Source organism: Nasonia vitripennis (assembly GCF_009193385.2).
Source record: "Nasonia vitripennis strain AsymCx chromosome 3 unlocalized genomic scaffold, Nvit_psr_1.1 chr3_random0005, whole genome shotgun sequence".
Lineage (NCBI taxonomy): Eukaryota > Metazoa > Arthropoda > Insecta > Hymenoptera > Pteromalidae > Nasonia > Nasonia vitripennis.
Genome location: NW_022279624.1, coordinates 2502852 through 2518113, shown reverse-complemented (window position 1 = coordinate 2518113; position 15262 = coordinate 2502852). Strand labels below are relative to the sequence as shown.

Sequence of the window (15262 nt, the reverse complement as noted above, 5' to 3'; positions counted from 1 at the left end):
TTCTCGGTTATTTGTTTACACTTATCGCACCTGCGAGCAAACATCGGGAAAAATCTCTGCTCATATAATATTATATGTTATATTATTCATTCAATCGTAATTTCGAGAATATTAATCATAAAGTTTATGCCCAAAGTATTGAGGTGATTTCAAATTGATTAAATCCGTATAAACATTGATACGCGACTCGCAGTGCATACGATGAATACTTGTGCTTTATCTATAACTTACTTATATCAGAAAACCAAAGTATACTGAAAACAATCCTGTGCGCTGTGGGTATCACTGGCGCGCGTGCGAGTGGAACAAGGAAGGAAGCATGCAGTAATATTATATAGGAGCGCTGCTGTCAAGTGAGTCAAGTCACCAATTGAGTGTTCTATACTTATACTGTGCGTTGGATACTTAGTAGGGTATGCGTTGAAACTGTCGGAAAAACTACAAGTTTTGGTGAAAAACACCAAGATGTTTGAGCCCACGGAGCAGGGGAAGGTGAGTTTTCCCTCTGGATATCGCGTATCTTCGTTCTCAAGTCTACCGAGACTCGCGTCAAAGTAAAATGTTATGGACACGCAAAAGAAAATCGCACTTGCCAAACACCCGCCCACATGCATTATTTGTCAACACGACTGAAATTCGCGACGTAAAAAGTGCATTTTCAAATAATCATGTTATTTGTCGACGTTTTTATCAACTTCACAAGGAATGTCTTGTCTGTATTATGGCGTAAGATATGCTATAGTAATCTGTTTCGCGAGTTTCGAGGTTATGTTGTTGCTGTTATTGACGCGCATAAAGAAGTTTCTTTTTAAGTATGCATATACGCACTTGTAGCACGCATAGTTTCCGTCGCTTCGTTTGTTCAATCTGCATATCAACATGTGTGACTCATTATTATTATAATCTACTACAAATTTTAAGACCTACCTACGTTTTATTGAAAATGTTTGTATGATTTAGGCTTACTGTATTGAGAATGAAACGATTCATATTATTGCAGGATCTCTGTATCCACACCGGGGTCGTACTTCGAGGGGCAAACACACGAGAAGATGAAGTTCACAGTTCTGGGACGCTCAATATCGTTGAATATGTATGAAACTTTTGATCTTGAATGTAGATTTAAATTTATTTTATTTTCATGATGATCATTTTTTGTTTCACTCCTAAACTATCAAAGAGTTTTGGAAAATGCATCGAATGGAAACCAATTGAAGTATCGGTAGTATCTGAAAATCAAGACCAGGATCCAGAATGGTCGCTTGTTGATACACACACCAGCAGAACTAGATCATTATCCGAAGGTCCTGACTCACTTGGTCGTAGAACTGTCAGAATATTGTTTTCAGAGCTCAAGTCAATTCGCGTACATCATAGTGGTCAACAATTAGTTTTCATGCAGAAGGATGGTACAACCTATGTAGCTTTCTTTCAGCTATTAAATGCTGAAAGCTTCTTGAACTCTTTGAAAGGTTTTATAAAGTTTGTCAAATCAAAACAAGATAGATATTTATATCTTGTTTTCGATGAGGTTAGTTCAAATCTGAATAAATCTTTTGCTGAGTTGGATATTTTTCAAGAAAATACATCTGATTATGTTTGGAAATTTGTGAAAAATTTACATAACCATCCGTATGAAACAACAATGGAAGCTTTTAGTAAACTAGCTGATGTATGGTGTAAGTTGGCATTTTATTACATTTAATAACATTTTTTGTTAATATTCCTCTGAATATGCATAATAATCCCAACAATGCTTTAGTGTATAAAGAACCAGTGAAACGTCCAGTAGAAGAGGCAGTGGCCGATCTTTTAAATCGGTCTCTTACAGTAAATGTTCCTCAACCACCAGTATCAGTTGGTTCTGGTGAAGAATATGAAGTGATTGGCGATCCTGGATTGGGAATACTATTGCCACCAAGACCACCTTGTCCTAGAGGTAGTGGTTTGTTTTTATTTACATGGAAAATTTGGATTTTTATTACAATATAAGTTGGGGATTAATTATTAACTTATTCATTAAGGAGCTCCTTTGACACAAGAGCAATGGGATAAATGTAAAGATACAGAAGGTAGAGTTTTGAATCCTGAAACAGTGCGAGAAATAATATTTAGAGGGGTTGGTATAAAATATATACTATTTAAAAGTACCTTAACAATTTCAAAAATATATCATTTAAAAATATATTTCCATGCAGGGAATATCTCCTTCATTACGTTATGAAGTATGGAAGTTTTTATTAAATTACTACCCATGGAATTCAACGAATATTGAAAGAGTAGAATTAAGAAAAAAGAAGACTGATGAATATTTTGCAATGAAATTACAATGGAAGTCAATGACAGCTGCCCAAGAAAATAGATTTTCTGATTTTCGTGATAGAAAAAGTTTAATAGGTAATTTATTACTTCACTTTTTAAGCGTCTGTAAAAGAAAATTTTCTCAAATATATATTTATTTTTCTAGAAAAGGATGTAAACAGAACAGATAGAACCCATGCCTACTACTCTGGAGATAATAATCCACATTTAGCACAGCTTTATGATATTTTAATGACTTATGTGATGTATAATTTTGATTTGGGTTATGTACAAGGCATGAGTGACCTACTCAGTCCAATATTGTGCCTCATGGATCACGAAGTTGATGCATTTTGGTGTTTTGTTGGTTTTATGGATAAAGTGGTAAGGTTTTTTTTGTGTCATAATACAACTGAAACAATGCATACTACGTTATCTTATTTTATTTGAAACGATTATATTTTCTATCCAGAGTACTAACTTTGAAATGGATCAAGCTGGAATGAAAGCACAACTTTGTCAACTTCACAATATTTTATTAGTCACTGAACCTCAATTAGCTCAATACTTGGATAAGCATGACTCAGGAAATATGTTTTTCTGCTTTCGATGGCTTTTAGTGTTGTTTAAAAGAGAATTTAATACAGTAGACATTATGAAACTTTGGGAAATTCTTTGGACAGATTTACCTTGCAAGAATTTTCATTTACTATTTTGTGCAGCGATTCTGGAAACCGAAAAGTCAATACTCATGGAAAACCGTTATGGTTTCACAGAAATTCTTAAGGTACTCTATTTTTTTTAATAAAACATTAATTATTAAAAATACAACATCCAGCATAAGTGCAATCAAATGATTAAATTTTTATAATTATGTAGCATATAAATGATCTGTCTCTACACATTGAACTGCCTTGGACGCTTTCTAAGGCTGAGGGTATTTATCATCAGTTAATGGCAGTAGCTCCACAACTTCCTGATAATGTAAGAGTTGTTATAGGACTTAAACCATTAAATAAATCATCAGAAATAAGTGATCAAGAAGATGAAGACTCAAGCAATGGAGCAAATAATGCAAATGGAGAAAGCAATTCATCATCAACTAATACGGATGAAGGTGGCAATATTAAGTTTGGAAATAATGAAGTATCATTTGAACGTAGTTTAAATTTATCTTATATGTGAGACATACTCTGTTTGTTTTATGTTATAAATCACATCAATTCATTGTCATATATCCAGCCACTACGAGCTGAGAAAATTATTTGTTTTTAATGCAAGTATTAAAATCATTCATCATCATAAAATTCATTTACATAAAAAATGTAATTATAAAGTCGGAGCTTTAATGACAAAAATCATAGATTTGAGGTTAACATATTTTTACAATTTATGAAATATTTGTACAGTTTATTTTTCTTAAGTTATGTATAATACCTAACAATCTATAAAATTAATTTACGTTTAAAAAAAATCACCACCAGGCTTAGTATTTATACTTTGTGGTGAATGTAATGAATTTTTACTACATATTATTTAACAGATGAAGCTCAAATTATTGTGCAGTTTCAGACATTAAAGTCATGGTTACTTCGACGACAGAAGATATGAATTGAAAAATCAGCTCAATTGTTTAAACAATGATTGCGCTTTAGTATACATACATGAAATTGCATATAATAACTCTCATTTATACTCGATTACTACTCAAAAATATTAGATTTTAATCCTGAAATATTTATCATAATTTAGATATTATTGTGTACATTGATAAATACAACATATAAAAACTTGTGAATTGGTGTAAGGAGTTAAGTCAAACAACTTTTGCAGTCTACTCGAATGTGATACACCGGTTGATTCGCGTTGAGAGTAACTTTTTTAGATTTGTATAAAGAATCTAAATAAACTGTATATTTCTAATAAAAGTTACCTAATGTAAAAAGAATTTTTGCTTACTTTTACCCAAATATCTGAAAAAGGGAATTTAAAAATCATTATTAAATAAAAAAATATCTTATATTTTTATATTTATTATGAATATATATTTATATAATTTAAAGCAATTTTATAGGTATTAACCATGTTATGCTCTAGCTACATTATTAAACGATACAGCTATTGGTACTACTTTTAAAGAGCAATATTATATAGTGCAGTTTTTCAAATAACGCGATCAATGCTGAATTTGATTTTGTTCAAAATTCCAGTCCACTTCTCAGAAAGATTGTATTTATTTGTTTTATCGCTTGACTCAAAAAACTGCAATGGTAAAGTAGAAGTATATCATGCCCTTAAGCGGTCAGGTAGTTTAAAGAGGGCGATAACGGAAGTCAAGCAGGACTTATATGCAGTATGTGTATGTACAAACTGACGCTGTATATTAGTACATACAAATGTATATCAAAAATGGATAGGTAACTGTAAAATAAAATATTAATAACAGCATAATTTCGTTTCTGAAAGTAATGGAATTTATTAGTACAAAACGAAGTAGAAAACGCAAACGTAAACGTCGTTTTATAAGTAATAAACTGGAACGTCGAGATCAAATCAAAATTGAGGTTAGGTCAAGAAAACGACAAACGATTGCTACAGCACTTAATTTCTCAATAAAAAAAGAAAAATTTGTTGATAATATGGAAGCAAGTGCTTTTTGGGAAAATTACAAAGCAGCCCATGAGTGGCAAAAAAGGTATGTTTAACTTAAGTAAACAAAATATTCTCTTTGTCTTAAATCAATTTTATTTATGCTAGTTTTCTGATAAATGTATATACTTATGTGATTTCATAAATCTTACTTATAAAGTATTATTGAAAAATGATTTTGATATAAGATAATCAATACAAAGCAGTATTCTTTAAGTCTAATCATGTTTATAGGCACAATGTTACTTGGTGGAAAACTCGATGCTTTGCTTTAGAACATGAAAACCATGTACTGAAAGAGACTATAAGAAATTTGACAAATAATCAGAATTATAGCCATAATTTAGTTGGATCTAGCCAAATTCATCAACAGGATGAAGCAGCAAATGAAGAGCTCAACGATGGAAATGAAAATAATGCAGACGATAATCTTGAATTCCAATTAAATGAAGACATGATGAACTTCTTGGCCCAAAGTATTAGACATAAAATAGAACTTAAAAATAAAAAGGAATCAGAAGAAGCTGCTGAACAAAGTGAAAAAAGTGATGAAGAGCCTATAAAGCATGGACTTGCATGGATTCGCAAAAGAAACGATTGTGCTAAATTATTATATGGTGAAGCCAGTGCAAGAGTTTTGGCAATGGAAACAGCCCTTCAAACCACAATTGAAAGGCACATAGACAAAGCTAAGCCACAGTACTGGCCAAATATACCCTTAAAATTATGAAATTTATATTTATCTTTTCCTTCAATAATTAAATATATTATCATGCATAGGTATATATTTTTTTAAATAAAAGCATAAAATATTCAGTTTAGATTATCTTAGTTTTGCTTTGAAATAAACATATTTTTCCTAAATACAAAATGCATATCTGATACATACTTCATAGTCCTTGAAAGCCCCTAATATATCGTTGCTCCCTACGAAGACTAGCACAGTTCAAATTTTCAAACAAAAACTAGCACAACTCACGATTTGCCGTGAAGAGTAGCAGAACTCGCGACTTTATATTACTTAAAATGTGAGTATTTTACGTTTTTATTGAGTTATTTGGTTGGTTAAGTTCATGAAAACCTTGGACAAAGACAGACAAACCTCAAAGTTTTAATAGGTTTCGGAAATTTCTGAAAAAAGTGAATGATTAAAAATATGTTTGTAAAAAATTATTGTGTTTGGGTTGGGAAAACAATTTTAAATTCGGTAAAAAGTTGTAAATTGTGAATATTTAAAAATGTTCATTAGGGACCGTTTCGCAAAAATCGGGAAATTTTCATAGAAATTCGTTGTTTAAAGTTTGAGTTGTGCTAGTCTTCGTGTATATGTTGCATCGTGCCATTAAGGGGCCACCACACTAGTTATATAGATATACTAACCGTGTTAAATTGACGCGCTCCTTTGCTCTCAACTTTTAGAAAAACGGCTGTGCATAGAAGTCTGAGAAAATTACCGGTTATAGTTTTTGATACCGTCTGCGCGGAAGCGAGCTAGATAGCAGCCGTCGACGGGATCCTAGAGAAAAAGATACTTTAAAGTACGCTTTCCTTCCGTGCGCATAACGTCAGCTAAAATAAACAATAAACAATCGAACGCGATTCAAAACGAACATCGGGCGTTGCTAAATAACGAGAAGATGGATATAAAAAGTATTGTACAGGAGAGGATAAAAGTATTGGGGATTAATAAAATGGTTTACATATCTTGATACTTATTGTGTTTGGTCTCGCGTTATTAGTCATTAAGCAGCATAAGATATTATCGAGTAGCACAGGTTGTATATCTATATGACTGGTATGAATGAAAAAGGCCATGCATGTTTCCATGCATGTAAAATAAATGAAAAATCGCGTTTTTCTTAGCAGCGGGAAAAAACTATTCCCTTGAAGGAAAAAGTTTTTTCCTCCCAAGGGAGCGCGTTTTGACGAGTGCTATCAGTCATTCATCGTTCGTCATGGGAGCAGCAGCAGCAGCAGAGCAACGGCGGCGGCAGATTCCCCCATCTCGCGAGCCACGCAGCGGGTCTAGAGTCTCGATAGCGGACGGTAGCAGTAGCGAGAGGCTTTCTCTCAACTACCTCGCGCGCGGAGACAAAGTTCCATTTACTATGGAGTAGCGAGCGGACGATGACAGCAGCGGTGACCTTCGGCCAAAGACGGCACAAATAATCAAGCAGTCCTTTTCAGGACTACAAACAAATTTTAACGTAGAAATAAAAGACGTGTGAGAATGAAAGTGAGAATGAAACAGTTCTTTTCAGAACTATAGCGTAGGATAGAACGCGACGAGCAGTCAACGGCAGATGTCCCCCACTATATTGCCAGCCGCATCATAAAGAACGAGCGCACGGAACAAGAGCCGCAACAGCGGCGGCGGCAGATTTCTCCACTCTCTTACGAGTCGCGCAGCGGGGACTCGAGCCACAAAGATGAAGCGACGGCGGCAGCAACCACGACAGAGTTCCCCACTGTCTCGCCAGCCGCGCTCTCTCAATAAAACGGGAGCGCGCGCGGACTAGAGTCACATTCTCAACGGCGGTGGCGAGCGGACGACAGCGGCAGAGAGAGAGAGAGAGAGAGAGAGAGAGAGAGAGAGAGTGTGACGTGGCGGATGCTCACTGGGATGGAGGGCCCAGCGAACAACTCCCGAACACCAACGTTGACAATAAAAGAATAATCCGGCCGAATTTATTAATAACAGGGCGCCAGGCCGAACTACACTTTACCCGCGACACAATACTCTCGCCTTCTACCGCGGCTGTGAAACTCTTTCCCTCGCGAGGAGGTTCAGATGACGAACACAAAGTATTTCGGGTGATACTCCCGGTCTTACGACTATGCGAAATAGCGGGTGATTAGGGACTAAATAACACTTTGCTCGATATTTAAGTACTAAAGTAAGAAAGAATTTTTATTTACTCTTTGTCTGACCACAAATTATACAACTCAACTTCTAATAGAATGCGTTAATTCTGACTTTGAAACTCACTCTCACTCACACAATTCTCGTCGCGCCGCGTACTTCGAAATTCCCTCGCGCCACGTGGCATCAATGAATGCTCGTTCCCGGCGGCCACTAGCTTCCCTACGAGTTCTCGACACCATGAGTCTTACTAACCTGGCTACCAATTTCCGCATCACAACTGTTACTTCCTCTCCTCCTGATGATGTCTCGTCCTCTAAGAAAAGCGAACTCGCGAAGAACTCTCTCGTACAGTTAATCAAAACCGGGGGGATCTACTCCAGGTTTCGTGCTCGTTGCTGTCCGGAACTACAATGCTCGCGTCGCGGGTCTCTCCGCCACAAGGACCTCATCGAGCCTGTCGATAATCGATATTTCTCGCACGCAGGCGACTAAACAGACGTCGATACAGAAGTCAATACGCGCGCGATTCGAACCGCGACTCATTCTCTCACTCTCTCACGCCCTTGTTTTCATCATATTTCTGGCTCTGAGCCGCGTACAACGGCGCCAGTATGAACTGGGCTTATGCCCTCTACACATCTATCTCAGATGTTAGCAGGCGCGCCTCCACCGGTTGCCAATCGGGTCTTCTCCCTCCACTCCAAAACAGTCGGGCCTCGGCATACGTATCGCTATACACTCGGCGCGCGCGCGCAGCTGTTGACTCGTCGTGCTGCTGGCCGTGCGGTTTCCCCCTCTCCGCACTGCCGACTCTCCAGCGTTGCTGCCTCGTGGTCTCGGCGCGCTTGCTTCCGTTGACGGGAGTCAAAGCAGCGCTGCTCGGATCCGGGAGTTGCCGCTCTGGTCAGCCGAGTGTGCGATTGCGTCGTCTGCTCCGGTGACTGACGTGCGATGAAGCTGCTGGCCACGACTCCTCTCTCCTCTCGTTACTACTACAATCACCCAAAATATTAGCAATTACTGCCATTGGGGCGACTCCAGTAACGAGAGCGAGGCGAGGATTCTGTGCACAGTGATGACGAGCTAATCTCGTCACAAGAGAGAGAGAGAGAGAGAGAGAGAGAGAGAGAGAGAGAGAGAGAGAGAGAGAATTATCGCAGGCGGAGATGCGAGCGACTCGGCTCTTACCAGCGCAATGCGTCTCATCGACCGAAGGTCGCATGAAATTTCCATCAGTTCTTTTCAGGACTAGAAGTATAATTCAAACGTGAAACAAACTGTAAGAAGTAACTTTCTTGCGAGCGCACGCTTCGACGGGAGACACTATCTCGCATAATAAAGAGCGCGAGACAAGAGCTGCATTTAAGGAGAGGACATTCGTGATCGTGAAGAAATGTTTGAGGTGTTGTACCACATTCAAACTTTCTATCTCGACATGAATGAGGACGACGATAACGACGACAGTTAGCAGCAGCAGTAAAAAATCAAACCTTTTCAGGGCCACCAAAATATTAAACGTAGAATATTCTATTACTCCCCTCCACTCTTCTACGAGCATACACTTATATTCAGCGATGACAGCTGCATACTGTCATTCGCTTTTTGACTGCCAACATGTGCTGTCCAAGACGATTGAGCATCAGAGAGCGAAAGGAACGTCAAGAGCTTGCTAGTCTTAAACTCGCGATGATTGTGGAAATTGTGAGAATTTGCTCGGAAGCTGCTGCTCTGCTAGCTCGACATCGAGCCTCGCCAAACTCGAGTCGAGTTAGAACATTCTGGGATCTCGTCGACCAGAGATTTTTCCAGTAGGAAACAATCGGCCCTTTTCAGGGCCACTAAATTCTCACAACGTAGAATACGAATATATGCCCCCACCACCACCACCGCAAAAGTATAAGTATCTGCGCAAGATCGAGAGAGAGCTCATTCTTCGCAGACATGCCGAGACGACGAGTCATCAGACCCCGCGACTCTCCAAGAGCACGACCGCGACAAGAGCAAGATTCGACGAGACGACGACTCTTCACGACATCTGATCGGGAGGCGTCAGGTGAGATCGAGAGGCCTCATTCACCGTTCCTAGTGGCTTCTTGGCTCGGTACGCCAAGAGTAGAGTCACCGCCACCGAATGACTCATCATCGTCCTCGTCGTCATCGTCGTCGTCATCGTCGTCGTCATCCTCTTCATAGTCTCTATAATAGTTGAAAAAATCAGTCCTTTTAAGTGGACCTAACCACCTTAAAATAATTATTACAATAATGTCTTGTTTTTTGTAAAACTGAATGATTTTTTATGCCAAAATGTAAAGTAATTATTTAATTTAATATTATAATGTAAAAAACTGTAGACATAATTTTTTATATATGTCTCAATAGATATATTGTCTTAAAAACTGCTGCAGTGTAAAACATGCTATTTTTTTGAGTACCGCAGGATTCAGACTAAACGGATCAATGAATTGTACCAAACCAAGGCTTGTTCTGTTCATTAGACATGTCTCTACGGAGTGAGTGTGGGATTTTGTAAAATACTGACAGCGTATAAAGTTATAGCTTCTTAAAGCCCAAATTTTTGTAATTTTTAACTTTAAAAAGCTATAACTTTATACGCTGTCAGTATTTTACAAAATCCCACACTCACTCCGTAGAGAGATGTCTAATGAACAGAACAAGCCTTGGTTTGGTACAATTCATTGATCCGTTTAGTCTGAATTCTGCGGTACTCAAAGAAAAATGCAGGGTATTGAAAGCATTATTAGAATAATATTTAAAATAATACAAAAACGTGTTTTCATTATTTTTCTGAAATTTGCATCATAATTCTATATTAAATATATTACAATATGTTGTTCTACTACTTTTTTACATTTATTTGGAGTTCTAGCACTATACTTTAACTTTAGTAGATCACAACCTGTAAAACAAAAGTACGTGTATTTACAAATTGCAATATGTTTTACATATCATTATAAATACTTATATAAAAATGTCTTATAATATACCTGTATTTAATGTAACTGCAGTTCTGTAAAACTTTTTATAGGTTATACTATATTACTGTGTATACTGTATACTGTTTATACTGTAACAAAAAAAAATAATTTTTACATCTACAATACTAGAATATTTTGAATATAATTTAGATACATTCATACATACCAATTTGATTAGAAATAACATTTTAGTGCCCGCCACTGACATATGCACCATCATCAACAGTTGAAATAAGTAACAGTCTTCTCAATTTTCCTGTCTCTTTTGTATTACACTCTGCTTGTATTTCAGCATCTTTGATACGTGCTTGATCTTTTGTTACTGCAGCGAATAATGCATTTTTGCCAGGTTTGATATTCAACTCTGATATAAGATACAGTAATCCTTTCCAGCCACTTGAAAACATTATACAAGCTAAGAAGGCAGATATTTGTAGATTCTCAAGTCCAACAAAGTCCGTTTTAGGAGCAATATTCCACAAAACATTATTAAAGGACTCATTAGCATTCTGAGTTTTTCCACCCAAAGATTTTCTTAGAAGCTCTGGCTCCGACAATTTTTCAAATACAACCTTGATCTCGTTGAAAATTTCTTCTGGTAGTGTTCATGGATGAACATACTCATCTTGTTTACGTTCAGCTACTGCTTTTTGGTATTTACACCAAGAGTCGGATCCAGGAGGACAGTGCATGTGCTGAGGATTTTGATTAGTTGAGGTTTTGTGATAAAAAATTGCCCAAATTGCTCTAGTCATGTCTTCTATTGAATCCGGGTGTGCTCTAATAGCATTGCCATAGTAAGTTTGTAGTATATCTATAATCTTATCGGTCAGTTTTCCTTTTCCTCCAAGTTTTTTGTTTTTCTTCAAGTTTCTGAGCTGCGTTCCAAAGAGTTTTTGAACATGACCACAACACTCTTTCTTACTTATTGTCACATGATTTCCATAAGGTTTAGATATTATAATGTTTGAAAATGTTGACGAATCTCCATCTCCTAAAACGACACATATTTTACATTATATTTTTCTATTTATCGACTAAAAATATCCACAATCGCTGAAGACTCCATTGACCCAGAAGAACCCCAATGGTTTTTTGTACATAATGGTAAGTGTGTGCTGTTTCCCATTTCCCATTCTTTAGTACCTTCTGATCCATACACTTTTTCATACTGGTTGCATTGTAAACAGTAAGAAGAAAGAACTTCTAAATCAATAATCTTTCCACTTTCTTGACCCAAGATTGTAAAAACTCCATTGTAGGATCTATGACCTCGACGCTGCCACGTACCATGACCTTGAACACCTATTTCTGGTTTACAAGCTACGATTTAATCTGGAGTATTCGTAACATCTGATTCATCATCTAACATATTTTCATCTAAATCTTCAATACTCAGTTGACTAATAGCTTCTGGATTAACAATTTCAGGTTCACATATATTATTTTGTAAATTAGTACGTGTAAGTAGAAGTTCTTCGTCTACAGCTTCAGACATAAACTTATCCGCAACTCTTGATGTAACTTCAAAAAGCACATTACGTATTTTAGTAAAAGTTGCATTTTGAATTGGACGAGGAAAGTCAATTACTCCACAAAAAGTTCTCAGACTTTCAAGGCCACCACCAACCAGTCTCATAGCTAGGACACTGCGTCTATTGATTTCAAAAATATTTGAATTTTTTCAAATTTTTTTACAGTGGTGAAAATTCTTCTTATGAAAACACTTATCACACGTAATAGAATAATTGCCACCTAATCCATGACATTTTATTTCATAAAATTTTATATTTCCACCACACTTACACATCAAATTGTTCTCTAAGAATGTAAACAAAAGTCTCATATCAAAGATTCTATAACCTTCGAAATCAACCTCAGGATAATCTAGAGACGACAGTTTACGGGCAGAAGAACTTTTTAATTTTTTATTAGCAGAACAAAATTTAGATCTTTTTTTCTGCCGATATAATTTCTTGAATCAACTTTTCTGTGAGGCTGTCTTGAATAATCCATTATGCACACACTATATAAAAATATAAATTTATTATGAAAACACTGTTTTTACAGTATATATTTATAGTATTTTTATATTATAAATTTCACTATATCTTTTAGATATTAGATTTTATCAGATCCAATAAATGACATGTAAACATTGACATTAGAGGTTATGTTATCCTCGTTGGCCTTACGAAAATTGTACATATAGATATAGATCTATGTATAAAAGTTACTGTGGCTGAGAGCGCCCCCTGCTGCTCATGATGGTCTTCATGAACAGTAGCGCATTATTTTCGACCTAACGCTCTGAAGTTAGCTCGTAAGCTTGAATTCGGACTAAGGCCGTTACCGGTCACAGTCGAAAAGGAAAAGGGAACAGATTACAGCTTAGATAATAGCTCGCTTTTCCTCACTTATAAAGATATACTAACCAATGTTATCTTCTTGTATATGTTCCTGTATATGTATTTGTTCCCTGTTCTTTTTTGCCTGTAACGGTCCCAACGGGCCTTATACATAGGTAAGTATAACTATAGATATGAGGAACAGCGAGCTGTTCCTTGTATCTGTATCTGTTCCCTGTTGTGGATATAGTTGATTTATTTTACTTTTATATTACACACACACACACACACACGCGCGCGCGCACACATAAAAGAAGCTAACAAATAATAAATATAGTAGATATATGTATGTATGTGTGCGTTAGCGTTCAAAAAGTATTTGACTGAAAAATTATTAATTTTGCTATACATTATTTATATAGGTTGTTTAAACAATTTTTTTTTGCAAATCTGATGACAGAATTGTAATCAGCGCACTCGAAAACCTTATATTACATACATTTTACGGCCCATTCATATGTTTTCAAAAAAGTGGTTTAAGGTGGTTAGGTCCCCTTAAGGACTACAAATCTATCTTAAGGGAGATTCCACATGATTGTACTTCCCTACCCCTTACCCTGTAGCCGTACCGCGTCCGACTTTGTCATCGAGTTTTCATCGACATGATTCTGTGGTGATTGGAGAATTCGATCTGTGAACGTGAGAAGCGTATCTATGTAATGTTTGTATTCGTGTTGCTAGCTCCGATTCGTTTTGTTGACATCGTTCGTCATCGTTTCCGTTTTTCTGTGTTTTTCTGTTCAGCTCCGAAATGACTTTGGCGTAGTTAAAAAGCAAATTTCTAAAAACATATAGTTGCTCAACAGCAAAACAGAAAAACGGAAACGACAACGAACGATGTCGACAAAACGAACTGGAGCAAGGAATATGAATACAAACATTACATAGATGCGCTTCTCACGTTCACAGATCGAATTCTCCAATGACCACAGAATCATGTAGATGAAAACTGGATTACAAAGTCGGACGCGGTACGGCTACAGGGTAAGGGGTAGGGAAGTACAATCATATGGAATCTCCCTAACGTAAGACAGTGACTATTTTTTTAACCATCTGCGTGACCTTGAAAATGCTTGAAGAAGAATTGTTGGTAGTGCGAGGCCGTGGACACGAAATCCCACGAGACCTAAGAAACTTCCAACGAATTGTGTCAGACCTCCTTCTCGCCAAGTAAAAGTGAAGGAGTCGCGGAAGGTGCCGGTGCTGCCGCTCTCCCCTCTCTCTCAAGGTCTGTGGATCATAGAATAATTACCCCCAATAATCCTTGGACTGTTCGACATTTTTTTAAATTTAATGTATAAAAGTCGGAGCGGCAGCGCGAAAAGTCAAACTATTTTCAACTTCTCGAGAGAGAACATAGAGTAGATTTTTTTTTTTTTTACATGGCATTTGGATCTCGAAAGTTCATCGCCTCATCTACGCAAGCCTTCCACGCTGCCCTATCTTGTGTCAACCCCACCCAAGATGCACCTCTCCGATCGACACCCACCCGTCCTATTTCTACTAGATCCGCTTTTACGTTGTCCTCCCATCTACGTCTAGGTCTACCTAGAGGTCGCGTTACCATCGGCCTGCCCTTCATGACACGCGCTGCCGTACGGTCGTCTCCCATTCGTCCCCCTACGTGCCCTGCCCATCCCAATCTGCGCGATTTTATTATTCTGTTAATATTTGGTGACGCGTACAGATTGTGTAACTCATCATTGTGTAGTCTCCTCCATTCCCCGGTTTCCTCATCTTTCTTCGGCCCGTATATTTTTCGCAAGACTTTATTTTCAAATACCCTAAAACGGTTGTCCGCCTGCTTAGTGAGAGCCCACGTTTCGCACCCGTACAGAACCGCCGGCAGTATTATTGTCCTGTATATTCTTATTTTAACGTTTTTAGACAACAGCCTCGACTTAAGTAAATTACTCACGGCGTAGAAGCAAGCATTACCCGAATGGAGTCTCTTCTTTATTTCGACATTAATCTCGTTTCTATCATTTATGGTCGTACCCAGATATCTGAATTCGCTAACCTTTTCAAAAGTAAAATTCCCA

The 15262-nt window shown here is 37.2% G+C and overlaps 2 protein-coding genes and 1 long non-coding RNA gene across 5 annotated transcripts; 2 read left to right on the top strand and 1 right to left on the bottom strand.

Moving 5' to 3' along the window:
- Positions 1 to 32: 32 nt before the first annotated feature.
- On the top strand, positions 33 to 4239 carry LOC100114269 (TBC1 domain family member 15). Of its 3 annotated transcripts, none has more exons than XM_032601808.1 (9): positions 33 to 353; positions 1001 to 1093; positions 1181 to 1679; positions 1763 to 1939; positions 2025 to 2119; positions 2199 to 2397; positions 2468 to 2685; positions 2774 to 3088; positions 3181 to 4239. In XM_032601808.1, exons 3-9 carry the CDS (start codon positions 1397 to 1399, stop codon positions 3484 to 3486), a joined length of 1593 nt encoding a protein of 530 aa, XP_032457699.1. In that variant the 5' UTR covers positions 33 to 353; positions 1001 to 1093; positions 1181 to 1396; the 3' UTR covers positions 3487 to 4239. The 3 variants fall into 3 exon arrangements, with proteins under 3 accessions (XP_032457699.1, XP_001599344.2, XP_032457700.1); XM_001599294.6 differs by having other exon boundaries at positions 33 to 492; XM_032601809.1 differs by lacking the exon at positions 33 to 353 and adding an exon at positions 770 to 881.
- Positions 4240 to 4495: 256 nt separating this feature from the next.
- On the top strand, positions 4496 to 5821 carry LOC100679759 (uncharacterized protein F10E9.5). The gene is made up of 2 exons (XM_003425172.5): positions 4496 to 4996; positions 5185 to 5821. The coding sequence occupies exons 1-2, from the start codon at positions 4770 to 4772 to the stop codon at positions 5678 to 5680; spliced, it is 723 nt and encodes a 240-aa protein (XP_003425220.1). The 5' UTR covers positions 4496 to 4769; the 3' UTR covers positions 5681 to 5821.
- LOC116416698 lies at positions 5600 to 12994 on the bottom strand. Its single transcript, XR_004227043.2, has 3 exons — positions 10979 to 12994; positions 10822 to 10901; positions 5600 to 10733 (listed from the first exon to the last, which is right to left on the bottom strand). It is a non-coding gene; the product is annotated as an uncharacterized LOC116416698 (long non-coding RNA).
- Between the last annotated feature and the right edge of the window lie 2268 nt (positions 12995 to 15262).

Coding starts and splice junctions, on each gene's coding strand:
- LOC100114269 (XM_001599294.6), top strand. CDS start 466: ATGTTTGAGCCCACGGAGCAGGGGAAG. Junction 1,680..1,762: donor TAAACTAGCTGATGTATGGT/GTAAGTTGGCAT, acceptor ACAATGCTTTAG/TGTATAAAGAACCAGTGAAA. Junction 1,940..2,024: donor AAGACCACCTTGTCCTAGAG/GTAGTGGTTTGT, acceptor TTATTCATTAAG/GAGCTCCTTTGACACAAGAG.
- LOC100679759 (XM_003425172.5), top strand. CDS start 4,770: ATGGAATTTATTAGTACAAAACGAAGTAGAAAACGCAAACGTAAACGT. Junction 4,997..5,184: donor GCCCATGAGTGGCAAAAAAG/GTATGTTTAACT, acceptor TCATGTTTATAG/GCACAATGTTACTTGGTGGA.